The sequence below is a fragment of the Thunnus thynnus genome, chromosome 16, assembly GCF_963924715.1.
Source record: "Thunnus thynnus chromosome 16, fThuThy2.1, whole genome shotgun sequence".
Taxonomy (NCBI): Eukaryota; Metazoa; Chordata; class Actinopteri; order Scombriformes; family Scombridae; genus Thunnus; species Thunnus thynnus.
This window is the reverse complement of record NC_089532.1, coordinates 28,674,823-28,692,075: the sequence shown is the minus strand read 5'-3', so window position 1 is coordinate 28,692,075 and position 17,253 is coordinate 28,674,823. Positions and strand designations below refer to the sequence as shown.

Sequence of the window (17,253 nt, the reverse complement as noted above, 5' to 3'; positions counted from 1 at the left end):
TTTTGTTGTTTATCTGAAGCATGCTGGATTAGGAAAACGTATTGGATATTTATTATATCATTTTTATAATAACTTGCTGATAATTATATGCCCCTCCCTCACAGAATTTCACAGTGGCGTGTGTTCTACTGTTCATCAAACAATGTATTTGTTGATAATTACCACTTTATAGGGACACACAGCATTAGATGCATCTAATCTCATGCATCTGCAGTATTTGCTTTTCAGCTCTCACAATCTCATTCAATTGTGCCCTGCCTCCAGTAGTTACATGTCTCATGTCATTGATAAGGATAATTTAGGAATGCTTATTAAAAATGCAACCAGCTATCAGTCTGTGGCAGCCAATGCTCTGTCATCAAGCAGACTAAACAAGCCGGTCAGGAGGGTCACATCTGGGGTCGAGATGGAGCTAGACAGTCTGGAGGCAGTGGCAGAGAGGATGAGGGACAAAATCAGTGCCATAGATAACCCCTCTCACCCACTCTGTGGTGAACTGTTGCACATGGACAGTTCGTTCAGTCACAGACTGATTCCACCAAAGTACAAGACAGAGTGCAAGTACTCTTACAACTGCTCCAGGTAGGGAACCACTGACTTTATAGGATATGCTGCATGTATACATAATATATAACACTGCTGTATATTTATTTATTCATTTATTTTATATTTACCTACATAACTGCAACTATAATTATATTCATATTATATATATATACTATATACACTATAGATATCCCAACTTCTGTATGATTAATGAGACTCATTACTTCTGTGCATGCAGTCATTTGCACAGTGCACAAATCGTGTATCCAGCTGAAGTATTGCAATGTACTGTATATAATGGGTATATCTTTTGCATGTCATTTTCTTATTTTTTATTTTTGTTTTATTTATCCACCTTCCATAATTATCAATCTGTTCCCTCCCTCTCTAGACTGTTTCTCATTATTATATTCAATTTCAATCAGACTTTATTAAGGACACAGCTCATGAGAGAACAATAAAATACAATGAAAAACAAATAAATACACGATATACTGAATACTGATATAATATCTAATTGTTATTTAAATCTTTGTTCCTGCGCTTGAAATGATTTTATATTTTTGAAAAATATAAATAAAAAACTGCGTACTGTCAAGTTAAGCAAGCACAGCTGCTAATTTTGCTTTGCTGCTCCAAAAAACACACGAAGTCTGTGACGCTTAGCGTCTTTCTTCCCTCAGAGGCCAGTGACAGACGCACTGAGACCTCCACACTTCTAGCACATTACGGAGGACAGCGATTCTCGTTCACTTTCCTAGACTAGCGTACCAGAGTACGACCCGAAAGTTACGCAGTTTACGTTAATGTTTTGGCGTAGCAGAGGCCCAGGTGAAAGGAAGTGGTCCCACCGTGGACGAGTAGCCACCAAATCGGGACAGCAAGAGTGAATGGCAGTGAGGATATCAAACGAATTATTTCAAGTCTTTTTAGCCGAGACGATCAATTGAATAACACACATCAGGTGAGATTATTTACTGCATTCTGCGATTCGTCTTGCTGGAATACTTGTTTTTGGATGTGTTGGCCTTGCTAGCTATTAGCTGGTGTCTGTGTGACATGGTGCATGGTCGCTGCAGTCACTGCTCACACGTTGTGTTGCATTACACGCTGGACATTTTGGGTGAAGCCATGTTTCACTTTAGCTCCATAAATCACACAGCTGATGGTGTCTATGGCTATTGAGACGGTCAATAACTGACTCCAGACAAGCGCGATGCGTCTGATTTCATATTCAAGTGCTAAGTGAAGTTACCCTGATGAGGGCTGCAACAGGGTTTCCATTGCAGTTATGCGAGTGTTTGCTCAGTTGGTAACGTTGTGTAAAATGGTAAAAGATTATCAGAGAGATTGTTTAACTTAATTCATTTGTAACGAATTTTTCTCTCCAACATGGTACCAGCTAATGTTAAGCTAACGAAACGTACATAGGCGTATTTGTTATATGTTAGCGTTAGCAGCCAACTGTTTGTTAATGTTAGCTAACGGCACGGTACTTTTTCATCAGCTGTAAGGCCAAGGACGTTGAATTGCTCTCTTCATCTTGTGAATGAAGATAACTGAAAGCTTGCATTCCCAAATTTTTAATCAAATTGCTTTATGATACTGCGTATTAACGTGGCTAGCCAATGTTAGCAAACGCTTGGCAGACATGTAGCTGCTTGGTTGCTAACTAACGTTAGCTAACTAACGTTAGTCAGCATGGTCTCTGCTAGTAACTTTAACGCTAATGGTCAGGTGTCCAGCTTCTCAGCTGAAGGTTTTAATTTGCCATATATTAATTCAAACTTACATTTTGAGAGCGGAAGCTGCTAATATAATATGGTGATACCACAAAGATGGACGTGTGTTAATACCTGGTTTAGTACTGCGGGGTGCAGAAAATCGTAGAAATTAATGTCATATTGACCCGAGGTCATATAGTTTCAGCTTCTGGATATAATGCAGTGCAAATGAATGATTCTGGCTAATGTTGTACTGAACATTGTGTTCTGCATGTGTGACTTGCTTAGCACAGCTGCCAGAGACACTTTCCTGACTTGCTGGCAGCAACTGTTGTCTAAGACTGTGGGACAACATCAGATGTGTCAGTGTGTCAATATGAGCACACAGCTGTGACACATTTAGTCATTTAAGGCTGACTTTGGGATCAAGGTTTTCAGACCAATACTTCTTCATTGTAAATATTTAACATGCTGTTATCATGTTTGAAAATGGAAAAACATTGAAGTTGCTCAGACACACGCAGCTCTCTATACATGTCTGAAGACTGTGCACACAACAGTCACATTAACAGTTACTGTACATGTAGTGTTAAACTCCAAATGTCTCAACATCTCGTTATGAAAGCTGCTCAAGACATTATAATGAATTTCACACATAGGCCAAATGATCATCATATGCAAATCTGTTTAATGAATCATCGTAGGAACAAAATACTGTGAATATGCAAATTTTAAGTCAAAGAACAAACGTTCACATCTTGTCAGGGGTTTTTGGAGTGATGCAAAGGTTGATGGTGACTGATGATATAACACTTTTAGAAGCATATGTTGATTCTGAGTGATTTTTTGCTGTTGAATGTCACTAGTAAGCAGCATGTCACTCATCTTCTGCTGCTATATATCATGTCTCACAGGCATATTACTGACATTTGCTACATTGGCATGACATTTGCTGTGTTAACTATGCTTAACCCACAGCACATGCTGTTCCACCAACATATTCACATTTATTCATTTACATTAAAGGACGGGTTCACAATTTTCATGTGTATCTTCAAACAACAGTCAGGTGTCCATATGAACAGTGAAAGAGGTTTTCCTCTCTGTAATCATTCCTCCTGTTCATACTGGATATTAAAAGATCCCCTTCAAATGTGCTTTCAATGTAAATGATGGAGGCCAAAATCCACAGTGTGTCCACACAGTACAAAAATGTAAATAAATACAAAAATGTATTTAAAAGTTGATCTGGAATAGTGCTGGGCGGTTTAACGATTCATCCGATATACTGGTTTTAATTTGACGCTGCCAAATGGCATGCTGGGTACAGCTTGCTAGCTAGCCATTTAGCTCCGTTACTGAGATTCGGGCAGAAAAGGCCTCTCATATAATGAAGGTTATCGGGGTAATCTCCCTTCAGCCTCCTACTGCTTTAGAGATAAACACATTTTTTACATGAATCACCTCAAAAGTTTGTGAGTTTGAATGAAAGTAAACACATGACCTAGCCGCCTGTAGCAGAATTATGGCTATCTGCATAGAGAACTACATCTAGGGCAGTTGGCATGTCGGTTTGTTTATGTCTGAGGCTGCGAAGAGCTCAGCATCTGTTCATGCTACAGAAGTTGAAATAAAGTTGTTCAGTTTCTGTGTGCCGGTCATTCAGGGTGTGCATGAGAGCGTGCTGCATGCTTGTGTCAGGCAATCACAGCCAAGCACCCACCTTTAATCTTACTGCCAGAAGCCTCCACAAGCTACAACATAATGATGATATGATACACTTAAGAAATACCTCCCCTCTGTAACAAGCAGCCAATGAGATGTTTTCACTGTTAGCTAAATTGATGTGGGTATCTAGCGTCATATTGATCTGCATTAACTATTGTCAGCAGGGATGTTATCATTGTGTTATTAATGTCAGACATTAAAGTAACACCTAATATAAGATTATATGTACAGTAAGCATACATATTTCCTTCCTTTGTATTTTATGTGTTATGTTTGCTGAACAGGTGAATATGTGTATAAAGACAGTGAATGCAACTACATTCACATGAATGTTAACTCTACTAAATGTCATTATATATTTAGGCAAAGAGTTATGCCAAGAATCTGTAACTGCTGGGATAAGAAACCATGAGATGGTAGCAATGAGCCCATCGTATTGCAGATGTTGCTAATAAAAATTGTGAGGAATACAGCATTTTAAATTAATCTTTATTTCTCTCTTCAACTGTATTTACAGGGATAGAGGCTAATATTTTTAAGCACTGGCACAAATTTGGTAGCCAAAGTACGTTTTTGGTTGTCAAAATGTAAGCTTACATAAAAAACAATGCAGAAAAGGCAATTTAACACAACTTAACACAGCCTTCCTCAACAATGAATGAAAATAATTGATTATGTCATATAAATAAAAGAAGTTGACAAAGAAAAAGTTTAGAAGAAACCATATTTATTTATATTTTAAAGCCATATTTATAATAGGTGAACCTGAGTGTCATCTGAACACATGCTTTAATAGAAGGGATACAACTCAAGGAAATCTGATCTTTTGTACAGAGGAGTTAAGTTGGTCAATGCCACAAATTTGCATTTGATTGCTGACCTAGAAATGGTGCAGTCTTTAATATTTCTTCCTCATGTTGTTAATGTTAAAGTCTGTGTAAAGCAATTTCATACCACAGAAAAATGTGTAATTAACCACTCAGCCAAATTTGAATGATTAAAAAAGTCGCCAAACATATAAAATTAGGTTTCAAAATTGTGGAAAAATAAGCAGTACTCTCTGCTCTGAAAGGCTGGGGGCGTGTCTGCTGAAGGCGCTGAAAGCACGACCCAACTGAACAGAGTTAACAATGCTCATACCAAACTCCCGTATGGAAATACACTATTTAAAACAGGCCATGTTTGTAGGTGTAAGGCAGTAGCATGGATGATAATTTAAGAATAAAGTAATGTTAGGAACCACTGTTTAATTCAGCACATATTTTGTAGGTAAATGTGGATTTGTTTCAGTAAAAATGTAACTTAAATGACTAGTTAACAAGTAATCCATCATTAACCATCGTATGGTTAAACTATATGTTAAATTGTTGTTTTTTTGAATGGAGTTTGGTTCACTTAATGTTTCTCACTTCTCTGCTGAAAAGCAGCTTCATTGTGGCCGTCACCCCTTGGAGCAGTTGCCCAGCAAATGCTCTCCCTCTGGGGACCTCCCAGCTGCACAGCCGGTGCTGAAGCTGAAGCCCCTGGCGGCTCCACCCATCAGCAGACACTTCAGCTGGGTTTAAAATAAGTCATTGAGCATAACGTTGACTGAAAATGGCCCCATTCACCAGTAACAGTGGATTATCCGATGTGAATCCCAGGTGGTCATGCTAGTTAATCCTGTACGTCGTAGAGCCACTGTTTCAGGAAAACAGTTTAATGCAGTTTAATGCTCTAACTCCACAACTCAGTACTACACAGTTCTACATAGGTCTTTTGTTTTCAGCAGTTATTTTCTAACATGTATAATATGTTTGAAAATAAATCTCTCATTTTCCTTTACACAGACTTAATAATTGATCTGAATGTGCATATAATATTTGATAATATTATATGCACAAACTGAAAATATTTTACTTTTTAGACTGAGACCTGCAGCTTTTGTATGATGACATCTCTGACAGTGCCACATTGCCGCCAGTAGGCAGGAATATTCCTGGCCCAAAATAAGACGGAGGTGGTACCTCATAGTTTTAAAACCATTTATGTGCGTGTGTGCGTACCAGTCTTCCAGTACCAGTAATTGGTCGTTGATACCTGCTTAAACATTTCAAGAAGCACAATTTCAATTAGGCTACATAACCTCCAAGTGATGTAGCTACCACTAGTGCTACATTTAGGCTTAATGGTTTACATTGTTTACAACTCCACAATCAAACTTTTGATTAAACAGCAAAGGGGGGTGATGGTGGATTTGAAATTATCTCCAAAAGATGTTCAGCTAATTAGAAAAGATGATGTCAATGTAGGCCTTGCCCTTGAAATTATGAAAGCCTAACCATAGCCAAAAGAACATCTGTTGGGTCTGGAGGTAATACAACTGTTGTTCTCACTATATGTAAGAGATGACATTAAATGGTATGATGAATAACATAAGACAGATATGGGTAAATATATACATAGCTGCTGAAACAGTGGAAGGGTGCAAACACACTCCTATAGGTCTATATGGTAGTATAAACTTCAGGCAGGACTCCAGACTAACTTTTTTCACTACCGTCCCAGAACTGTCCAGAAGTGAATATAAACTGTCCCAAAATCAGACTGCTGTTTCCTTACTTTGTAAAGCATGGCAGAGTTTGTCTGTGGCCCCTAAATCACTAAATCTGCCCTTGTTGATGTATGAGTGTTGTCTTTAACAATTTCCTTCAAAGATTAGAGATGCTGCTTTCAGTAGGCCCTAATTGTAAACGCTTCCATGGTGAACTGTACCTTTGCAATACAGTTTCATATTTCTATACTATATATGCTGTCTGCTGCAGTCCGTTTCTGCTCCTGATAACCCATGCGGTCTGGAAAGATTGTAGCATGCTGAGTACACCAATTTCTCCAGCACTCTCTCTTTGTATAATTGTAGAAATACTGGTATTTGTTATTAGTGTCTGTATCTTTCTTAGTATTCCCTGTTGTTAGTTAGTTGTGAGTCAATAATTTGTGAGTCAATAATTTGTGCCTGACAAAAATGGAACTGAGCAGCAGCTCTGCTCTGCTCTGCTCTTTATGTTCACATTTTAGAGAATATAATTAATATTTTCCTCATTAATGATGTATTATTTCACCACCCGTGACCCATCTGCTATCAATCAGAATGTAATTTTTATGACCTGAAACCGCCCGATAAGTATTTGATAAGTGTTTAAGGCTTAGATTATAACAAAAAAGACCACAGTAATATATTGAAATCAGAACACATTGTCTACCGTTCCTGGAACGATGGGACGCCGTTAGTCTCGAGCCCTCATGCAGATATGGCTGATGGATCAAATTCTGATAGTGATTTTGCAGGGGTTGTGACGCTCAAAAATGTATCCACCCATTCCCATGATTGTGTGTGGAGAAAAATTCTTGGGCACCTGTTGGACCTGGAAGTTGTAATTCCATGGTTTGGCCACTATGTCAAATTGGCTTCAAAGCCCGGTGCTGTTCCTGGGGGCTTGGTTTATATGTACTGAATGGTCTCAGCAGCAGTTGGATTTAGTATACAGGTTTATATGTACTGAAGTCTCATTGAGCACATAGAGCTCCGGTAAACCAAGAGGGGAATACGTGTCAGTCAGTTACCTGTCACATGCACTGCTGAAAACGGTCTCACACAGTGCTCAAGTGAGTTTTTAGCATTATTTGCTTCCATTTTGATCGCTGGCAGTTAGTTTGGTAACATAAAATAAGCAGAATATTCTGCAGAAGGTGAGAGCTTTTGTTAGTGTCGGACTCAGAATGTGATTACATGGCTACTAGTACTTCCTGGATACAGTTGATACCATTACAGGTCCGGTATGTATCGAACCCGGAAAAGACACGGCACTTTTTTCATACATTTTTGGCCATTTTTGGCTTCATGTTAGCTTCAGATGAACTGTTTTTAAATACAGGAGGACTGAACAGGATTATGAAGGGATCTTTTAATGACCAATATGAACAGGAATAATTATGGCAAGAAAAATATGTTTCAATGACTGTTGACTTATAAATTTGTGAAGCTATCCTTTAAATAAATAAAAATAACATTTTAACATAATGTACACTGACATACCTAGCATTTAAAGGCTTGCCCACTGTACAGCCCATAATTCCACAAGATTAGATACCAGAAAAGTACCTTCCCATAATGAGTGGTTATCTTCCAGTGTAAAGTTGTGGTGTAAGCTACTGTGGGTTTTTTTTTTTTTTTTTAAAAAGCCACCAGTTTTACACGGTACCTGGCAGTGAAAAGTGGCACCTGTCAGTGGAACACAAGTAACATTTTTATATGGCACAAAGCATCTGCATGTTGGTAGTCACTAATGCATAAGAATCATCATATGATATGACAGTTGCCAGATATGCCAGTAGAACAGCAGCAACATACCCATAATCAGCAGTGAAATACCACTATTTACCAATATCATACCATTAAAAAAAGTAGCATACCATCAGACACGGTTCCACCTTGGCACTTGAAAATGTTTTTAATTTAGGATTTTTGTCTCTATGGTATGAGGCTACACAATCCATTTTAGTTTAGTTTTTTAGTTTCCATTGAAGTCTTTTTCTAGTAGTTTCAGCACTGTTGAACTTTTTGAAATAGACAGCAGGTCTAGAATCAAGAAGATTTCATCAAAGTACAGTAGCTGAGTGTGCTGATCCAAGAAGCAAGTGTTTAAGAAGTGGGGCTTTTCTGGTATATTGATGCTGTCGATGCTGGGGGAAAAGGGCTGTGGTGTATTGTGACACGGTGCTGTGCATCAAGCTGTACTGACACGTATGTCAATGCTGTTTGCTATGTGGGCTGACGTAGAAAACAAAAGGTGCAGGTGATTTGATGTCACCAGTGTCTGTTTATACTACAAGTGTGGTCACTGAAGCAAGGTTGAGCTTCCCCCACTGCTGTACATGTTCAGCAATCAAGCTGCCATCCCAAAATAAATGTATGTATCCCAGCAGTGTCGCCACTGGCTACATACCAGTGGTTAGTGCAGCATTGGTCCAGAGTGGATTGTAGTATATTTTTCACTAGGAGCTGTGTATTTCGTGGAGCACTTTTGGTGGCAGCAACAATATCAGATGACTCTTTCCGGAGTTAAAGATAGGGATGGGTTCTGAAGGCCGGTTCCATTTTGGATCCAGTTCCCAGTCTGTGAAGTGCCTTCATTCATTGAGCTTTGACGCTAACAAAGCTCTTATAAAACCTTTTATCTCTCCTTAATCCTCAGCGGACCATTGCTGTTGCTGGTTAAATTGACAGTTACTGCAGCAGCAGATTAGATAACGTTAATCAATGTTAATTCTTTAACCCTCCTGTTGTCCTTGGGTCAATTTTGACCCGGCAGGACAACAGGTGTCATTATGTGCTGTCATCAAAAATTGTTTTAAAACAGTATCCTGACTAAACTTTTACATCCATCAACATATTTTCCTCTGATCTCAACTATAATTAAAATAATTCATAATTTCTTAGTCAGGATACAGTTTTGAAACCATTTTAATTTTTTTGATGACAGCACATAATGACACCTGTTGTCCTCCCGGGTCAAAATTGACCCAAGGACAACAGGAGGGTTAATGGCTAAAATGATAGTTAACCACTGTACGACCGCCAGTGGATTGTATTTTTTGTAGTTTCACACGGTAGACACTCTTGTCTAGAGAAATGATCAGCTCGTTAATTGTCAGCATTTGAATTTGATCATCTGAATAGCTCTCAGTCAGCACCTTCATTATTTAAAGTAAATAGCGGGTGAAGTGCAGTAGGCGACAGCTGTTCATCTCATGTATCACATACAGGACCAGTCAAAAGTTTGGACACACCTTCCCATTCACTTGAATGTTACATTCAAGTAAGTTGGTCACTACGAGATAGCCAGAGACAGCTAGTAAACTGTGGCAAGTGCGCATGTAGTGTAACTAATCACCTCATAGTTTACAGGACTATCATGGCTCAAAACGCTGATGTAGCAGCTATGATCTACATTACTTTTTGACTAAAAATAGCCTTTTTGTGTATATTGTAATAACGTGATTTTATGATTTAGACATTTTATGCTGTACATTGTGCAAAAACAAAAATTTGAATTATTTATATATATATATATAATTATATATATTATAAGTTATAATAAACTTATTTTGCTTGCACCTTTCCGTCCTACTGATTCACTTGTAGTTGCACTACTTCCTATACCTTTTCTTGCCACTGCTCGATCAGCAAATAATGAAATTATATTGCTGCAGAAGATCATCATGTATTTTTACAAACTTTAAATGTGAAGTGTAATAGTGTGGAAAATGCAGCTCTAAAGAGGCAGAATGATCCCTGAGGTGGAGTTCATCACATTACAGACCACATTGACGTCCACAATTCTGCTAAACCACACTGAGCTTTAAACTTCTCTTCTTAATTCCTTACCTGAGTGTTGACAACCTGTACATTTGAAATGTTGAGGCTGCCAGTATTGGAATCCCAAGTGCAGTTCTGTTCTGGTTTGAAACACCTCTTGGCACTGAATATGTCAGAGAACTCACTTCAGAGCTGTTGAACTTCATTCTTGGCACAGGCCTATGAATAATTAGGTTAGATTTGATTTACTGCTTGAAAGTAGCTCCATAGATGAGCATCAGGTTGCATTATGTTTTTGATTATCAGCAAACTTGAGCCGCTCCTTTTAATGTAAAGACTTGTCTTTACTTCACAAAGCTGACTGCTAGGATTGCTTACAGCTGTTGGGCTCAAAAATTTCACAGCAGGGTTGTGTGGTCTGGTGATGATTTTAGGCTGTGTCAAAAATGTGTTGAAAAGCTTGTCTAAGACTAGTGTTGGACCCTTCTTCCCTCCGCTCCATGTACCTTTGTCAGCATCTGGCACCCAGCAAGACTTTAGCATTCTCATTTTGCTTTCTGCTTTTGTTTTTACAGAGCTGGAGGACTCAGTCAAAGTCACCGCCACTTCCCGTTTGTGTAGAGGTGAGAAGCGTTACTTTTGAATATAATAGTTACAACAATTCACATTGTCTAGGAATGTGTTGATACCTATTTATAAGTAAATCAGAAGCATTATTTATGGCAGTGTCTCAAATGCATGATTGCTACAATGCTCTGTGTTTTTGGTTTCTCAGGTCTGTTCCCACTTAAATGTGGGTGAGCATCAGGAGTTGATTAAGAGATATTTTATCATGAAGCCCAGATTAAGTGTCTGCTTATTCAGAAAGTCTCACTTATTACCTGTAAGTATATTTCTGAATAAATCAATTCTGTTTTGCATTGTTCCAGCCAATTCTCATCTTTCCTTAAACACTCTATATGTAGAATTGTGAAGCAATTTATATGTATTAATCGTTTTTTATTGCCAATGAGTGAACAGGTAGTAATGTAACATAAAACATGAGACCTTCCTTGACTTTCTTGGTTGTCTGTAACAGCCTGTGGACTGATTTCTATGTGAAGGACCAGGGCCGTATTTTCCGTTAAAATCCAAAAGAAGTGACATTTTTGTGCGCTCCCGAGAGCCTTGCCTCTCTCCCGCTAACATCAACAAACGACCGGCATAACGGGGCATAACGACACAACAAAAACTTTTGTTTTTCCTGTTGGTTGTCCAAAGGTCGTAATAAGCACACATTTCACAACAAATCGCAGCACCGGGCAGCCACAGCCAGTTACTGCCCGGCCACAGCTCATTGCTGCCCAGCCACAGCATGTTGCTCCCTGACCACAGCCCGTTGCTGCCTGGCCACAGCGTGTTGCTCCCTGACCACAGCCCGTTGCTGCCCGGCCACAGCCCGTTGCTCCCTGACCACAGCCCGTTGCTGCCCGGCCACAGCATGTTGCTCCCTGACCACAGCCTGTTGCTGCCCGGCCACAGCATGTTGCTCCCTGACCACAGCCTGTTGCTGCCCGGCCACAGCATGTTGCTTCCTGACCACAGCCTGTTGCTGCCCGGCCACAGCTCACTGAGCCTACCAGTGTTTAGTAAATACGGTTGGTAAAAAAATAAAGTTGGCAGTTTGTGAGTCGGGTCAGATTCGAGTGGTTGATTAACGCATATTTGTGCAAGTTTGGTGGTATGGCGCAGCAGGAACCTCTGTGTTTGTGTGTGAGTGAGCGAGCGCATGCACATACAGAAGGGGGGGCGGACTGACTGGGAGTGAGAGATGCTTTGCTGAAACACGGTGCAAAACACTATGTAAGAAATGTATATTTCATATGTAATTATGAGAAGTGTAAGTGAGGAAAAAGACATCACCTGCAATAGTCTTGAGCAGCGAACATGCAAGCGCGAGCACCAGGATGCAGCTCATTTAACGGCCACAGATGTCACTAATGAGAAGGAATTTCTGATTCCTGCATATAGAACCTTTAAGCACGTTTGTTTTCAAGGTCCAAACAACCTCTAAACAAGCTATTCTCAATCTCTTAACAAGCTGCTCTCAATCTGTTAACAATTTATTCTCAGTCTCTAAAATTGCTGTTCTCAACCTCTAAAAAATATTCTGAACCTCTAGACAAGCTGTCCTCAACCTCTGAGCAAGCTCTTGTCTAAACAGGCCATTAACTCTCTGTCCAATGGTAGACCTACTGCAAGCTGCTGTGCATGGCTGAGGTGTCTCTTCTCAAACCTGACTATGGTGATATGTGGTCTATTGTACATTAACACAGTATCCTCATCTTCCCTGCCAGTGAACTTCTGAGAGGATGATGAAATGAGATAAAGTGGACACCTGGAGGAGCCCAGCCCCCTCACCTCCACCTCTTTGAAGCATGGCAGGCCTGCAGCTTGTCACCCCTGCCACTTCACCCATGGGGCCTTTCTTTGGTCTGCCATGGCAGCAGGAGGCTATCCATGATAACATCTATACACCTAGGAAATATCAGGTCAGGAGGCTGGCATCCAAATGGATGTGTTTACTAGCTGCTGGATGTATTGTATATAAGCATGTACAGGATATATTGGTATTAACGTGGCATTAAATATTTAAAAATGTCTGCCTCCTCCAACTCACTGTCTGTAAACCTGATCCTTCCTCCACAGGTAGAACTTCTTGAAGCAGCTCTTGAACATAATACTATCGTCTGCTTGAATACTGGCTCAGGGAAGACCTTTATTGCAGTACTCCTAACAAAAGAGCTCTCCCACCAAATCCGTGGACATTACCAAGAAAATGCGAAGAGGACTGTTTTTCTGGTGAACACAGGTACCTGCAAGACACAATGCCTACTAATGTTTAGACATTAACAAAAACAGGAAGGAAATTGTATTGTCCATTCTCAGGTCTCACCCAACTCATTGTTCATTTAAATTCAAATGTATTATCTTTTTTTGTTTGTAGAATAATTCAACTTGCCAAGTTGTTTAATGTGTCTCTTATGTACATTGTCCAGCTTTGTCTGTAGTTCAGCAAGCAGCTGCAGTCAGGACTCACTCTGACCTCCAGGTGGGAGAGTACATAGATTTGGAGGTGACCTCAGCATGGACCGACCAACAGTGGAGTAAAGAGATAATCGAGAATCAGGTGAGGCCATTATTCTCATTGCCTTTGACAGTGTTTGGCCTATTAAGTTAATACTAACTCACACTGCTTTCATAATTCTTTCCATGCTGTGACTGCCTCGTAGGGGTAGGAATCTTTGGGAATGTCATAATTCAATTAAATTCTTAGTCTTTTGTGTTTTCGATTCAGATGTAGATACGAATGGCATGACAAAATAATAAAGCAAAGCCTGAGTTATCCTGTGTTCTTTTGACAAAGAATCACAGTACAATGTGTCGACTGACAACGCAAGGTCTGACTAAAGACTGATGGTACAAGTAGTTGACTTTCAGCGGGCAGCTCTAGTCATTTGCACCTTTTATTAACATATTGTCATTCTCAACTCTATGTCATACAGGTGCTGGTCATGACTTGCCACATATTCCTGTACATATTGAGGAATAAAATCTTACCGTTGTCTAAAATCAACCTGGTGGTTTTTGATGATTGTCACCTGGCCATCACGGACCACCCCTACTGTGAGATAATGAAGGTGAGACTGTCCTCGAAAAATAAAACAATCTGATCTGTAACAGCAGTATTCTGACCTCTGAGTCCCTTCCTCTTGCAGCAAGACTTGATGATTGTCGTTTGAAATGTGTCTGACTTGGAAATGACCGGCTGTCCTCTCACTTTGTGCAGCTGTTTGAGGGTTGCTCGTGTAGTCCTCGTGTTCTGGGCCTCACAGCCTCCATTCTGAATGGAAAGTGTGACCCATCAGAACTGGAGCATAAGATCCAGAATCTGGAGCGAATCCTGAAGAGCAACGCTGAAACCGCCACTGACCTTGTGGTCCTTGACAGGTACTACATCTATGGCTAAATGTTTGAGGATTTTTGTTAGTTACAACTGAGCACTGCAACTAGAGACTGACATGCCAGTATCTCTTCGGTGTGTGAAGTCTTCTGTTTGTCCACTTATTTCAGATATGCCTCTCAGCCAAGGGAAGTGGTGCTGGACTGTGGGCCCTACGTTGATGAGAGTGGCCTCTCCTCCCGTCTGCAGGCGGAGCTGGATGAAGCACTTCACTTCCTGAATGACTGCAACATATCTGTTGCCAGAGAAGACCGTGACCCCACATTCATTTCCAAACAGGTGAGAGCTAGAGAGCTTTGTACTAGTATTGTTCAGGCAATGGCTTCAACTGGGAACATTGAATAAGTTGTGTTCATTTTAAAGTTAAAGTTATAATCTCGAGGATTTTCAATTAAATAAATGTCTGTTAAGTCACTATCTATCGCTTGATGAGGTAACACAATGGTGATTGAGCCTATGGCCTGCTAATGAAAGCTTTTGCATTTGCGGTACTGTATTATAATTATTACGAACCAGTGGCGACTTTCCCGCCATGCATTCAAATCACAAGCAGCACAGTTAGTGATGCGTTTTCCATCACCCAGTGGTGGATCTGCCAGAGAGGGTAGGCCGACCTGATGCAACTGACTCACTCTTCAGTTTGCTTGTGCTAGTGTGACGTCACACAGTGACTAAGGGTGGAGCCTGTGCTTTTTTCCTGTGGGAGCACTGGTTTCATTCGAACTGCATACAAACAAAATAGTGCCCAAAGTTTAGGGTTCAAACAGAAATGCTTCTTGGGCAGCTGTGAGTCATTTCAATGTTAGTTCAGCACAAAAGAGCTCACATGTGGCTCAGAGCTGGAGAGGTGGAGTTGTCTGTCAATATGAGGAGTAAAGAGGTGACCATGCAAGTGAGAGAAGATAATAATGAGGCCGAAAAAGCAAAAATCTATTTGAGAGATATAAAGGTAGTTTGCCAAATTCAACAGTTGGGTAAATTCTAAAAAAGCAGGTGTTATGCAGATATGGGAAAAATGTGAGCAAATGTGTCATAGAAATCAGTCTTTCAAACTGCTGCACACACTGTCCCTGTCCTGTCCAGGTCCTGAGTGACTGCCGGGCCGTGCTGCAGGTTCTGGGGCCCTGGTGTGCAGACAAGGCAGCAGGCATCATGGTGCGTGAACTCCAGAAGTACATCAAGCACGAGCAGGAGGAGCTCAACCGCAAGTTCCTGCTCTTCACCGACACCATCCTGCGTAAAGTGCACGCCCTCTGTGAGGAGCACTTCTCGCCCGCCTCACTGGACCTCAAGTTCGTCACGCCAAAGGTCCTCCGGCTGCTGGAGATCCTGCATGAATACAAGCCCTTCGAGCGGCAGCAGTTTGAGAGCGTGGAGTGGTACAACAACCGCAACCAGGACAACTATGTGTCCTGGAGCGACTCTGAGGATGAAGACGAGGACGAGGAGGTGGAGGCCAAAGAGAGGCCTGAAGCCAACTTCCCCTCACCGTTCACTAACATCCTGTGTGGGATCATCTTTGTGGAGAGGCGTTACACGGCTGTCGTCCTCAACCGGTAGGCTATTAATATATACTAGAAATAATTCTGATTTCTGGTCAATACAGTGCTGCCTTTAATGTGCAGTAAATGACTGGTGGTATACTGGTGGTGTTATCAGTGACACTGTCTCTATGTGTTTTCCTCAGTCTGATCAAAGAGGCGGGGAAACAGGACCCAGAGCTGGCCTACATCAGCAGCAACTTCATTACTGGCCACAGCATCGGCAAGAACCAGCCACGCAACAAGCAGATGGAGGTGGAATTCAGGAAACAAGAGGAGGTATACAGACTGTCATGATATGGAAATGTTACACACTGAACGGCTCTAGACATTTCACTTTTTTTATTAATTTTGCACATAATATTATATAAAGTATATTATAAAAATATGAAGTTAAATTTAAAAAAAAAAAAATCAAACAGAGACTTAAATTTATTACAATAATAGATTATTTATAAAAAAAACTGTTATCAAGTTGGAAAGAGACCACATGAGGGTGGTTTTTCATCAAAAGATACACAAGAGAATCTGTCCACTTATTACTATCCACTGTTCTTTGACCAGTTTGACTGTGGAACAGGTATTCAGTTGCATTCTATGTGGTATTTAACAAGTCTTAAATTAAATTTACTGAACACTGCAAAAACCCTGAAAAATGGCCATAAGAGAAGTAGGAGAAAGGTCAACCCATATAAGGTTCTGGTGGGGTTTTCAGGTCACCAGGAGGAGGTTGTTCCAATGTGTGCAAACCACCACCCATGCCTGCCACCAGCTCTATATCACCATCATGTGTCCACACTGTACTAACCAGGACCGCCTCTTTCTCTCCCAGGTTCTCCGCAAATTCCGGGCTCATGAAACCAACCTGCTGATCGCCACCAGCATCGTGGAGGAAGGTGTGGATATTCCAAAGTGTAACCTGGTGGTGCGCTTCGACCTGCCCACAGAGTACAGGTCCTACGTCCAGTCCAAAGGCAGAGCTCGGGCACCCGTCTCCAACTACATCATGTTGGCTGACAGTGAGAGGACCAAAGCCTTCGAGGAAGATCTGACTACCTACAAGGCCATAGAGAAGGTCAGCTTCTCCTTTTGTGTCTGTCTGATCCTCTCTGGTATAGATCATGTATCAGAATAGTGGAAAGTAAAGCTGAATGAGGTACTTATGATGGAGTCATGATTTCTTTTGAGCAGATCCTGAGGAACAAGTGTTCCAAGTCAGTGGAGGTGAGTGAGTTTGAAGTGGAGCAGGTGCTGGATGATGACAACATCCTCCCACCCTACGTGCTTCGTTCTGAGGATGGAGGTCCCCGGGTCACCATTAACACAGCCATCGGACACATTAACAGGTACTCC

At 40.8% G+C, this 17,253-nt stretch overlaps 1 protein-coding gene across 1 annotated transcript in view; it reads left to right on the top strand.

Moving 5' to 3' along the window:
• The first annotated feature begins 1,230 nt into the window (after window positions 1-1,230).
• The window catches only part of dicer1 (dicer 1, ribonuclease type III), a 40,086-nt gene continuing 24,063 nt past the window's right edge, over window positions 1,231-17,253 (top strand). Inside the window, exons 1-13 of the mRNA XM_067613745.1 lie at window positions 1,231-1,510; window positions 10,932-10,979; window positions 11,132-11,239; window positions 12,693-12,887; window positions 13,045-13,207; window positions 13,395-13,525; window positions 13,902-14,036; window positions 14,186-14,346; window positions 14,470-14,638; window positions 15,443-15,915; window positions 16,047-16,179; window positions 16,733-16,975; window positions 17,092-17,246. Coding sequence (XP_067469846.1) covers window positions 12,774-12,887; window positions 13,045-13,207; window positions 13,395-13,525; window positions 13,902-14,036; window positions 14,186-14,346; window positions 14,470-14,638; window positions 15,443-15,915; window positions 16,047-16,179; window positions 16,733-16,975; window positions 17,092-17,246 — 1,877 coding nt within the window. The 5' untranslated portion in view covers window positions 1,231-1,510; window positions 10,932-10,979; window positions 11,132-11,239; window positions 12,693-12,773. The remainder of the gene's footprint in view (window positions 1,511-10,931; window positions 10,980-11,131; window positions 11,240-12,692; window positions 12,888-13,044; window positions 13,208-13,394; window positions 13,526-13,901; window positions 14,037-14,185; window positions 14,347-14,469; window positions 14,639-15,442; window positions 15,916-16,046; window positions 16,180-16,732; window positions 16,976-17,091; window positions 17,247-17,253) is intronic.